This window comes from Trichechus manatus, unplaced genomic scaffold (assembly GCF_000243295.1).
Source record: "Trichechus manatus latirostris isolate Lorelei unplaced genomic scaffold, TriManLat1.0 scaffold00007, whole genome shotgun sequence".
NCBI lineage: Eukaryota > Metazoa > Chordata > Mammalia > Sirenia > Trichechidae > Trichechus > Trichechus manatus.
In genome coordinates, this window is record NW_004443943.1 from 26,479,263 (window position 1) to 26,492,766 (window position 13,504).

General features: G+C 37.8%; 1 protein-coding gene across 1 annotated transcript in view; it reads left to right on the forward strand.

Moving 5' to 3' along the window:
• Positions 1-13,383, forward strand: part of CUTC (cutC copper transporter) — a 54,673-nt gene extending 41,290 nt beyond the window's left edge. Inside the window, exon 9 of the mRNA XM_023740762.1 lies at positions 12,908-13,383. Within this exon, the coding sequence (XP_023596530.1) occupies positions 12,908-12,920 (13 nt within the window). The 3' untranslated portion in view covers positions 12,921-13,383. The remainder of the gene's footprint in view (positions 1-12,907) is intronic.
• Positions 13,384-13,504: the final 121 nt, after the last annotated feature.

Here is a 13,504-nt window from a genome sequence, read left to right on the forward strand (position 1 = left end):
CCATCCAGGCCAGGGCTTTTTTTGTTGGGAGTTTTTTAATTACCTTTTCAATCTCTTCTTTTGTTATGGGTTTATTTAGTTGTTCTACCTCTGTTTTTGTTAGTTTAGGTAGGTAGTGAGTTTCTAGAAATTTGTCCATTTCCTCTAGGTTTTCAAATTTGTTAGAGTACAGTTTTTCATTGTATTCTGTTACAGTTCTTTTAATTTCAGTTGGGTCTGTTGTGTTATCACCCATCTCAATTCTTACACAGCTTATCTGCATCCTCTACTGTTTTTCTTCTATCAGTTTGGCCAATGGTTTATCAATTTTGTTGATCTTTTCAAAGAACGAGCTTTTGGTCTTGTTAACTCTTTCAATTGTTCTTCTATTCTCTGTTTCATTTAATTCTGCTCTAATTCTTATTATTTCCTTTCTTCTGGCACCTGAGAGCTTCTTTTGCTGCTCTCTTTCTACTTGTTCATCCCATTCTCACTAGTGTGTCAAAAGTTAAAACCTTATCCTTTGAATTTACTTCTAGGAATGTTTTTCTGTACTATTGATAAATTTTATTGTTTTTAAAAGAATGTGCTATTTTTAAAACTACGTAAAACTTTTAGTAGTCGACTCTTTTTGGTAGATTTAAGACCTAATTCAATGAGTCCTCTCACTATTTAGATCTATTCTTTGCAATTCCAGAAGAATTTCACTATATATCAGGTTTTAATAATTAAAGGGAGAGGAGGTTTACAATAAGGAGCCTTGGTGGTGTAGCGGTTAAATGCTCGGTTGCTAACCAAACAGTGGGTGATTCCACCAGCCAGTCCGCAGGAGAAGATGTGACAGTCTGCTTCTGTAAAGATTACAGCCTTGGAAACCCTATGGGGCAGTTCATCTGTCCTATAGGGTCCTTATATGAGTCCTAATCGACTCAATGGCAAGGGGTTTGGTTTTTGGTTAGGTTTACAATGAAAGAAAATATTAAAAATTAGAGTTAATTTAATTATCTGTACATCCTTTTTGGATGTTGGATATTCTAAAAAGATTTTTTTTTTTTAATTTTAAAAATAAAAAAATGTTCAGAATATCTTTGGTGGAGGAATTTGGGAGTAATTATTTTATTATTTCATATTTATAGTTTTAAATGTTTTCTTTAGGAATGTGAATTACTAGGGCCAGTTAACAATATGAAGAGAAAAACATTTTTTTTGGTGTTACCACTTAAATCTGGATATCTGTTTTAAAATGTTGCACAAGAAAGAAAACCTTCGTTAATTCTACTTCTAATTATTAACTAAAAGGATACAACTCTTTGGTTATCCTGACCGTTGAACTTTGATATTCAGTTTAAGTGCAAATACTTGTTAATCAACATCTGCTTACTAAGTGGAAATGACACAGCACATATCGTTTTCCTGAGTCATTTGCACTAAGCATTCCCTCCTACTAAATTATGTCTATGTAATTGTTTATAGCACGTACACATTGAGCCAGTAAGAAGAGATTTTTAGAGACTGCTAAAAGGAGATTTTGGAGAAACAATTTTACTTAAGAGGAGACCAAGACAGCAGAGCTAAGGCCAGAATCCAGGTTTTCTGACTCCTTCACATTTTGCAGCCTTTTGTAGTTGTTGTTTGGTGCCATCAGGTTGGTTCAGACTCATAGCGACCCTAAGTATAACAGAATGAACATGTTGCTCAGTCCTGCGCCATCCTCATTGAGCCCATTGTTGCAGCCACTGTGGCAGTCCATCTCGTTGAGGGTCTTCCTGTTTTTTGTTGACCTTCTACTTTACCACGCATGATGTCCGTTTCCAGGGACTGGTCCCTTCTGATTACATGTCCAAAGTAAGTGAGATGAAGTCTCACCATCCTCACTTCTAAAGAGCATTCTGGCTGTACTTCATCCAAGACTTAAAAGGGGGAATTCGCAGAATGCGTCACCTGACAGAACAGGAGCATTCCTGAAAAATGGTATGTATTTGATTATGTATTCAGATCACATCTTCAGGGGCATTAGGAGAGCTTGTGATTTAATGAAATCCTATGGTGAATCCTTAGGTAAAGGGAATCATCAGGCCATTTTGGTCTTTTGTGTAAATTTTGTATATATTAAATCATAAAATCTTAGAGGTCTTCTAGTCCAACCTTCTCCCCAGAGGAGATATCTATCCTTTTTCCAATGCCCCCTACCTCACAAAAGGGTGGGAGAACATCTGTTGGTATTTCTGCCATACAGATATGGAGCATTGTTCTTTGTAAGTTGTGTGATGCATGACAGTTTTCTTAACCTTTCTGAACATGTTTCCCAAGTGGTAAAATTGGAATAAAAATACCCAACTTGCAGGGTTGTTGTAAGGATTAAATGGGACAAAAATTTTAGAGTGCTTAAGATAATTTTTTTAAAACTGTTTAAGAAACCTATTTGAGCTTGCCATATAATTAAAAAAACAAACAAACAAACAAAAAACAGTTGCTGAGGAATAAAGTCTGACTCCTGGTGATCTCATATGTATCAAAGTAGAACTGGGCTCCATAGGGCTTACTTTTTCTTTTCTTTTTATTTTATTTTATCTTGTTTTTGTTGTTGAGAATATACACAGCAAGACATACACCAGTTTAAGCGCTTCTACATGTACAGTTCAGTGACACTGATTACATTTTTCGAGTTGTGCAACCATTCTCACCCTCCTTTTCTGAGTTGTTCCCTCCCCCGTTAACATAAACTCACTGCCCCCTAAAGTTCCTATTTTTTCGAGTTGCTGTTGTCACTTTGATCCCATACAGATAGTTCTTAAATGACCATAATGCTCAAGGCAGACTTTTTTTTTACTAGTTAAGCTAAACTGTTGTTTAGTTTTAAGATGACTTCAGGGGATATTTTTGGTTTAAGGTTAAAAGATTATCTCAGAGCAGTAGTTTCAGGGGTACATCCAGCCCCCATGGCTCCAGAAAGGCTGGAGTCCATGAGAATTTGAAGTTCTGTTCGGCATTTCCCCTTTTAATCAAGATTTTTCTATAGAATCTTTGATCCAAATGTTCCATAATGGTAGCCAGGCACTATCCACTTCTGGTCTCATCACAAAGGAGGCAGTTGTTCATGGAGTCAATTAGGTATACATTCCATATCCTCCTATTCCTGACTCCTCCTTCCTCTGTTGCTCCAGGTGAATAGAGACCAATTGTCATGCCTTGGATGACTACTTGCAAGCTTTTAAGACCTCAGGCACTATACAGTTCTACAGGTAGAACAGAAGCACTAACATGTTATTAGGCCAGTTAACTGGGATGTCCCATGAAACCATGATCCTAAACCTCCAAACCACGGAACCAAATCCAATGAGGTATTTGGTCATATGTAAGCCACCTCAGCAACTACTCTTTTTGTTGTTATAAATATATCTACCACAAAACTTTGCCAGTTCAGCTTTTTACAGGTGTACGACTTATTGATCACAATTACAATAATCAGCTGTGCAACCCTACGCTTAATCAATGTACCTTTCCATCACCGTTAGCTACCCTTCCCCCCCCCCCCCCCCCGCCCCTGGTTACCACTAATAAACTTTGGTCTCTATACATTTGCCTTTTCTAGTCTTTTTATATAAGTGAGGTCATACAATATTTGTCCTTTTGTGATTTTCACTCAGCATAATGTCTTCAAGCTCCTTCCATATTGTAGCATGTATCAATACTTCGTTTCTTCTGCTGAGTAGTATTCCATTTATGTATATACCACATTTTGTTTATTCATTCATCTGTTGATGGGCGTTTAGGTTGTTTCCACCTTTTGGCTATTGTGAATAATGCTGCAGTGAACATTGGTGTACAAGTCTCTGCTTGAGTTGCTGCTTTCAAGTCTTTTGGGTATATACCTAGGAGTGGAATTGGTAGGTCATATGGTAGTTCTATTTTTAGTTTTTTGCTGAACCGCCACACTGTTTTCCACAACAGCTGTACCATTTTGCCTTCCCACCAGCGGTGGATAAGGATTCCAATTTTCCCACATCCTTGCCAACATTTGTTATTTCCTGGGTTTTCTTTCTTTTTCCCCCTTCTCCTATCCTAGTGGGAGCTTCATAGGGTTTTCAGTGGCTGTTTTTCAGAACTAGATTGCCAGGTCTTTCGGTTAGCAGCCGAGAGTGTTACTGTATACACCCAGGGACTCCTGACATATTATAGATATCCGATAAACATGAGTTCTCTTAAAGCCTGTAAGTCATTGATAAAAATGGTGACGGTGATGGGGCCACTGCAGAGCCTCTTGAAATGTCAGTAGAGACCTCCTTCCAGGTTACATCATTCTTTTAAGCTCTTTGAATATGTAGTCGTTGAGCCAGCTAAAGGTCCATGTAAATATGCTATCATTCAGTCCAGGTTTCTTGGTATTATCTACATAGAAATCATGATATATCTTGTCAGATGCTTCGCTGAGCTCAGGATATACCATACCTGCTGCCAATTTAATAATTTCATCAAAAACGGAAATTAAATTAGGTTCCATAGTTTGTTCTTAAATTACTCATTATGGTTCCTGGGGATCATCGTCCTTTCAAAAATCCAAAAACAGTTATTTACTTAACAAAACTTTCTAGATCTTTCTGATAATTAATGTCAGGCTTCCTTATCTATGATTTTCAGCATCTTCCTATCCCTTCCCTTGATATTAAAATATCAAAACACTTGTCCCATTCAGTCTTTTGATACTTCACCTGTTCTTGGTGATTCAAGAAGATTGCAGAACCATTTCCACAATCACTTCTGTACTTCTGTAAGTTCTTTCATGACCTGTTTTGGGCTTCAGAAACTTCTCTGATATTCCTTCCTTCCTTTCCAATGAGTACTGTAAAATGTGAAAATCTCTGAAACCTCTCCAACATCCCAAGAATAGTCACTATTAACAGTTAATTTGAATCAGCATTTATAGTGTTTGGATATATATATATAAATATATTTTTTATCAAATTGAGTCATACATATTGTTCTGTAACTTGCTTTTTTCATTCAGTAATATATCATATGTATATATTCAGTGTCAGTACATGTGCCATAATTTATTTAAGCAACTTGTTTTGGTGAATATTTGGATGCTCCCCTTTCCTCTTTTTTTGGCTATTCAGAATGTTTTAAGCACAAAAAGTACAAATCCTACTTTTTTTAAAAAATGATTATAGTCTCTGTCAGCCAGATCTTTTCCTCTTATTTGCAGTAGACACTGTGGTGGTGGCGGTGGTTATGTTTTTGTTGTTGAGAATACACACAGAAAAACATAACACCAATTCAACCATTTCTGCATTGGTTGTTAGATTTTATTTTTAGATAATGATCCCACTCACAACATGCCACTCAGCAGGTTCTTTCTTCAGTACCCACACACTTTTTGCAAACATAGCCAGTTTGCTCTTACAACCACTTGCTAAACAAACCCAGTCAATAGATTCTTCTCCATCTGCTTATTAGAGTGGTAGAGGACTAAAGTCATCGTCAAAGAACAATTCAGACATTTAGACATCTGCATGCAAGTTCCTTCATATATGAGGGAGATAATCATTAGAGTGTTGTCAACAAAGGCAAAACCAGAATTTATAAAAGAGAAGGGAAGAGGGGAAAACACTTAAACTGTTTGGGAAGGGTGAGGGTTTTTCTTGATTAAGCTGACTAGCTAGAGGCCGGTCTCGGCTGTCTAATCTTGAGCAGGCTGGCTAGATCATCAGGGAAAATATTCTCAGATATTTATCAACTTTCTGAAAAGCCCTGGAGGTCTGGCTGTGAAGCATGCATGGTAAACTGTCTGATATCTGACAGTGTTTTCATTAGCATCATCACTTGAGGTAGGCCAGGATTAAACCATTTATTTCCCTCATCAGAATCTTATTCCCCCATTGTCTTAGTCATCTAGTGCTGCTGTAACAGAAAAACCACAAGTGGATGGCTTTAACAAACAAAAGTTTATTCTCTCACAGTCTAGTAGGCTAGAAGTCCAAATTCAAGGTATCAGCTCCAAGGGAAGGCTTTCTCTGTCGGCTCTGGAAGAATGTCCTTGTCATCAATCTTCCCCTGGACTAGAAGCTTCTCTGCGAAGGAAACTCCGGTCCAAAGGATGCACTCTGCTCCTGGTGCTGCTTTCTTGGTGGTATCAGGTCCCCATGTCTCTCTGCTCGCTTCTCTCTTTTGTATCTCAAAAGAGATTGGCTTAAAACACAATCTAATCTTGTAGATCTCGTCAACATAACTGCTGCTAATCCATCTCGTTAACCTACATCATAGTGATAGGATTTACAACACATAGGAAAACCACATCAGATGACAAAGTGGTGAACAATCGCACAATACTGGGAATCATGGCCTAGCCAAATTGAGAGACATATTTTTGGGGCACACAGTTCAATCCATGACACCGATCTTGGTCAAAATTAGCTCCTAAAAAAGTGGATTAGACTATGAGGGTTTCATTCTCTTTTTGACACAGTATCATCACTTGGATGTTTATCTGGGATAATGGTCATATAACAACATTTAGTTTATGATTGTCGTCATACTTGTTGCCATAGTCTTATGCTTTAGTATTCCAGATCCCAAACTGAGGACCCACTTAGTATTCTTTTAGAATGCCTATAAGTCTTGTAAAATTTGTCCTCTGATTGAAGCAGAGAAGGAAAGCCATTGAACTTCCGATTCCTTCTTCCCAGTGAAACCTGAATTTCTCCAGGCCTCACTAGCCTGTGGGTTTTCATGGGCCTCCATTAACAGTGATAATCTAACTTTTAATGGCTCTTGCTTTCATCAGCTCATACAGGACTGTCAACCCAGCATAAAAATCCCCCCATCTACTCTTGTTTCAGTTACCTTTTGCTGCATAACAAACCACCCTACCACGTAGTGGCTTAAAACAACAACAATTGACTATTTATCATAATTCTGTGTATTGATTGGGTGATTCTTCTGCTACTCTTGTTTGGGCTTACTCATGTGTCTGCATTCAGCTGGTGGGTTGGCTGAGGGGTAGTTGCTTCTGGATGGCCTCACTCACATTTCTGGTATCTCAGACCTGGAATGGTTGGGATGACTACCCACCCTCCCCACCCCCCGGCCAATCTCTTTGTGGTCTATTTTCCCATATGATGTTTCATCTTTTGAAGGTAGGTAGACATGGTAGAGCATTCCAAGAGAGTGAAGGTGGAAGCTTCAAGACCCCTGGCATCTTGGGCTTCATAATTTGCTTGGCATCACTTCTGCCACATTCTACTGGTGAAAGCATATCACAGGGTCCTCTCGATGGGAAAAGCTACAAAAATTTGGGGGTCATAAATTCCCAAATACTGCCTGAGGTATTTCTTGGAGTCCTCAGGGAATATCTGCTACTTACAGTGTAGTCAGTTATTATGTATTATTCACTGGACATGCAACTTTTTAATCAAATACCACTCCTTCCTACAGACATGGTGACTTTTTTAGGCACAGTAGCAGTTTATGTAAGCTATTGTTATATCCTCCACTGAGCCACCTTCTGGACATCCAATTGGGTGCTCTTTTGTGGGATATCACAGTGTCTACTGAACTAGGTGCCTCTATTGAATGTCGCTGTCATTTCTGGCCAGTGACCATTACCAATGTAGCAGAGCCCTCAATTAAGCAAAGCTTTCTGGTGATCTACGGTTAAGAAAGGGTAAAGATTTTACTACCACTTTGCTGTTGGGGTATATTGTTAGAGGGAAACCAAAGCATGTGATTTGTTTTTTTAATGGAAACTTCAAACATAAACAAAAACAGTGAGAAGAATTTAATCAATTCCCATGTATCTATCACCCAGCTTCAACAATTATCAATGTATGACCAATCTTATTTTACCACCACCACTACCACAACACTGGGTTATTCTAAAGTAAATTCCAGATATTATTTCATCTGTAAATATTTCATTTTATAGACCTGAAAGATTGTTGTGTGCTGTCAAGTTGATTCTGTCTCATAGAAACCCTATATGTCAGAGTAGAATTGCCCCATAGGGTTTCCTATGCTGTAATCTTTATAGGAACAGATCACCAGGGCTTTCCTCCCTTGGAGCCAGCAACCTTTTTGGTTAGAAGCTGAGCACTTAACCATTGTGCCACCAAGACTCTCCCTAAAAGATAATATTCTTTAAAAATGTAACCACAGTAGTATCACACCTAAAAAAATTAACAATAATTTCTTAATATATAATATCCAGTCATTATTCAAATTTTTCTGATTATCGTTTTATCTATCTAGGAACTTTTTTTAATAGTTGGTTTTTCAAATCAGTAACAAGGTCCACACAGTTCAGATTACATTTAGTTAATATGTCTCTTGATTCTCCTTTTTATCTACAAGTTCCTTCTACTCCTTTTCTCCTTGGAATTTGTTAAGAAATGGAGTCATTTAATGTATTTTTCTGATTGCATCTCCATGGAGTCATTTAGCATGTTCTTGAATTTCCTATAAACTGGTATTTAGAGCTAGAGTTTGATCAGATTTAAGTCCAATTTTTTGACTAAGATACTTCATTGATGATGAAATGTACTTCATTTTTCACCACACCAGGAGGCACATAATGTTAGTTCTTACAGCAATTTAAGTGGCAGTCCAGAAGATTGAACCAATGATAATTTCTAGTGACTGATGCCACCACTCTGTACTCCTGTACTCAGAGTCATCCCTCTCTTCTGACCAGTCATCCCTCTCTTCTGACCCTTATGTTTTCTTATGACATCACAAGTACAATGCCTGGCCCTCTCTGTCATTAAGATAACTTTGCTTCCATTTGGCACACTACCTTTCATGCAGACAGACTTTTGGAAGGCCTGTCCCAAAGTTCCTTTTTTTTCTTTGATGTTAAAGAACAGAAATTTATTTTCTCACAGTTCTGGAGGGTAAAAGTTCAAATCAGAGTCTCGACTGTGTTGATTCCTTCTGTGGGCTTCTCTCCTAGTTTCTGATAACTACTGGCTATCCTTGGCATTCCTTTGCTTGTAGACAGGTTCTCACATGGCATCTGTCTGCCCCCTGTGTGTATGCCTTTATCTATTCTGCTCTTTTTATAAGACATCAATCAGAAGTGATTAGGTTTAAGACCCACACTACTATGACCTTGTTAACATAACAAAAGAAAACTTCCATCTCCAAACAGGGTCATATTTACACGTACAGGGATTTGGGCTTCCACATTTCTTTCTTTTTTAAAAAATATTTTATTGTGTTTTAGGTGAAAGTTTACACAGCAAGGAGCACTGGTGGAGCAGTGATTAAAGCACTCGGCTGCTAACTGAAAGGTCAGCGGTTCAAACCTACCAGCCGCTCCCAGGGAGAAAGCTGTGGTAGTCTGCTTCTGTAAAGATTTACAGCCTTGGAAATCCTATGGGGCAGTTCTACCCTGTTTTATAGAGTTGCTGTGAGTTGGAATTGACTCCACAGCAGTGGATTTGTTTTGGCTTTTACACAGCGAATTAGATTCCCATTCAACAATTCATACACAAATTATTCTGTAATGTCCCAAAGGTTTTTCAGAAGGCATGATATCATATCTATGTCTGACCTTGGATTTGATCCTATCCCAAGGCCTAAATCATTTTAACGCTATTACAAGCACATAAAAAAGTGTGTGTGGAGGTCCATTTTATGGTTATCTTCTCATAAGAAAATGTCTTAGTTATCTAGTGCTGCTATATCAGAAATACCACAAGTAGATGGCTTTAACAAAGAGAAATTTATTCTCTCACCGTCTAGTAGGCCAGAAGTTCAAATTCAGGGTGCCAGCTCCAGGGGAAGGCTTTCTGACTCTGTCAGCTCTGGAGGAAGGTCTTTGTCATCAATATTCCCCTGGTCCAGGAGCTTCTTAGCACAGGAACCCTGGGTCCAAAGGATGCACTCCCCTCCTGGTTCTTCATTGTTGGTGGCATGAAGTCCCCCTGTCTCTGCTTGCTTCTTTCTTTTATATCTCAAAAGAGATTGGCTCAAGACACAACCTAATCTTGTAGATTGAGTCCTGCCTCATTAACATAACTGCCTCTGATCCTGCCTCATTAACATCATAGAGGCAGGATTTACAACACACAGGAAAATCACATCAGATGACAAAATGGTAGACAATCACACAATACTGGAAAGTATGACCTAGCCAAGTTAACACATATTTTAGGGGGGATACAATTCAATCCACAACAGAAAATAAACAAATGAATGTCCCAATAAAACATATACACCTTTCAGATGTTAATAATCTACCACATATATACTGGTACTAGTGATAAACATTTTTATCATTTGTGATTTTAAGGTAACCAAAACAAGCATTGCTTAACCTTACACCAGGCATTAAAGCATACATTAAAATATGTATGTGTGTGTATATGTGTGTGTGTGTATACATATATATGTATATATATGTATATATATGTGTGTGTATATATATATGTATACTCTTTTATTAATCTATGTAGATACACAGAACAAAGAATTAATGAATTTACAGATGTATCCACCTATCTTGAAGCCAAAGTTGGATTTCCTATATTGGTTTTGGGGCTCTTCCCATCTCAGTATGATGGGATGAAAACAATTAACAAGTCTTCCCCATTCTGTCCTTCTAATATGGCATTGAGTTTTGTATTAGGATGGTGTTCTTTTCTCTGCCTAAGTGTGTTTTTTCGGGATAGGCCAGCTAAAGTTATCCTCCTGTTGCCTGGTTATCCAACATAAGCAAACTCTGTCCTTCTTAACATTTAATTACACTTTGTCTATCTAGACCCTAATTTAGTGTTTCCCAAACATATATTGTCCTATTGAATATTATTTAGGAGAACCATGAAAAATAAGTAAATAAGTTTGGGAGCTAAACAGGTTTCTTCCTGTATTCTCTGATACTCATGAGTTCCTTATAGGATTTTTTTGAGGTGGAGTCATTATGATGACAATATTAACAAAACTAACATATCCTAGATCATTTAGGTAAGACCTTGTAAATGAATTCTGCCACACAACTTCAGAGCTATGTTTGCATTTGTTGTTGATGACCAAAATGGTTCCCTATGATCAGGGTTGATTACCCAGAAAGCAAGGTGTGCATGGGCTGATTTGTGCTTATTACTAATCTGTGGTGAATAATTTCACATGGGTTTCATCACATTTGCTGCTTTACATATTTTACACCTGATGCGGTGAAACCCATGTGAAATTGTTCACTACAGATTAGTAAGTAAACACAAATCAGCCCATGCATACCTTGCTTACTAGATAATCTGTCTCTGTCAGAGATTATAAATTTGAAAAGAGGCTTTGATTCTGTAGGAAGGTGCTGTGGGATTGGGAGAGAGATAGGTGCCAGCCATACCTAGAAGCAGAATCTTTGATGTGGTGAAAAAATGTGCAGTCGTTCACTGCAGATGATCTGGTATGTAAGGTAAGCACTGTACTAATGCTTACCTTACTTGGCTAATCTGCCCCTGCACATGATCCTCCAAATGGTGGCGCTTAGACTTTAATATGTTGGCAAGCGTATTTGTCTGCTGTTAATTTAGGATGCCCTGATTTTAAAATAGCATTTGCTTTAAAAATATTATTACCCAATCAGCCACACAGAGGTAACAGTTAAAAATAATCTTACTTGTGGTTTAGCATATTATTTAGGGTGATGCACAGACCTCCTGTTTAAGAATCACCACATGCTTATGAAAAAGCATATTCCTGGGCTGCATGTAAGACCCAGTAAATCAGAATCTTTGGAGAGCGGTACCAAGAATACAAATTATAATCAGCTTTCTTCTGTGATTCTTGCACACATTGAAATTTAAGATTGAATGAATAGAAGGTAAAAAGGTTTTACATGCCTTTTACTATGAAGAAACAAGGTGAGTCAGAAATTCAGCTAATTAAACATATGCACACCTATGTTTTTTGCAGCACTATTCACAATAGCAAAAAGATGGGAACAACCCAAGTGCTTATCAACGAATGAATAAGTAAAATTTGGAACATACATGCAATGGAATATTACTTAACAATAAAGAAAAATGAGTTCCCAAAATATCCTGGAACATGAATGAACCTGAAGGACATTATGTTGAGTGAAATAAGTCAATCATAAGAAAGCAAATATTGTATGTTCTCATCTTTATGAAATAGCATGAACAAGTAAATATACAAGAAACTAATGTTATTTAGTAGTTGGAGCCCTGGTGGCAGAGTGGTTAAGTGCTCAGCTACTGACTAAAAGGTTGGCAATCCACTAGCCGTTCCTTGGAAACCCAATTAAGGCAGTTCTGTTCTGTCCTGTAGGGTCACTGTGAGTCAGAATCAGTTTGACGGCAACTGGTTAATGTTCTTTAGTGGTTACCAGAGATGGTGGGAGGGGGAGTGGATTCACTCTCTAGATAGTAGACGCTTGTTATTTTTGGTGATGAGAAAGGTAACACTGAATGAGGGTAAAATGTACACAGCTTGACGAAGGTAAATGATGTCACTAAAAAGCACACAAGAAAAAGGACCTGTTGGTAATTTCTATGGCATATATAATTTTGAAACAACAGCAAAAGCAACCAAAAAAAGTATGTACAGGTGTGTGTATATATATATATATATATGTAAGCGTATACGTGTGTAGGTATACGTATGTGTGTATATATACAGTTGGATGCATATGTATATGCATGTATGTGACCGTATATACATATAGTCATATATACAATGAAACACAGGGGGCACAGTTATGGATACTTCTTAGATATAATCAAACTCCTCGCAGAATTGGATCTCTGGGTTTGAAGGATTAGGACCATAGTCTCGTGGGACATCTCAGTCAATCGGCATAATATAGTTCAAAAAGTTAGGTTCTACATCCTAGTTTGGTGAGCAGTGCCTGGAGTCTTAAAAGCTTGTGAGCAGCCATCTAAGATACAACTATTGGTCTTGTCCACAGCAAAAGAGAATGAAGGAAACTAAAGACTCAAAGAAGAAACTAATCTACAGGACAAGTAATCTACATGAACCATGGCCGCCTCTACCCTGAGACCGGGAGAACTACATGGTGCTGGCTACCACTACCAACTGTTCTAATAAGGACCACAGTAGATGGACCCTGATACAATGGGAGACGAACATGGAGCAGAACCTCTAATTTCTAAAAACAAAAACAAGAAACCAGACCTACTGAATTGGTTGAGACTGGAAGACTTTCCAGGACTACTCCCCTGACATACTCTTCAAACCTTGAACTGAAACTAACCGGTGAGGTCACCTTGTAGCTAAATAACAACTTGGCTCAAAAAACAATGACTATCACCTGTAAGTACTGTGCTCCTTTAAAAAAATCATCTATATGAGACCAAAGGATCAACCATTATTTTAAAACAAAGATGAGAATATAAGGGGGCAGGGAAACTAGATTAATGGAAACAGAACGACTAGAACAGAAATAATGAGACTGTTCATGCATTGTGAAGAATGTAACCAATGTCACCAAACAACTTCTATAGAAATTGTTGAATGGGAACCTAAATTGCTTTGTAAACCTTCA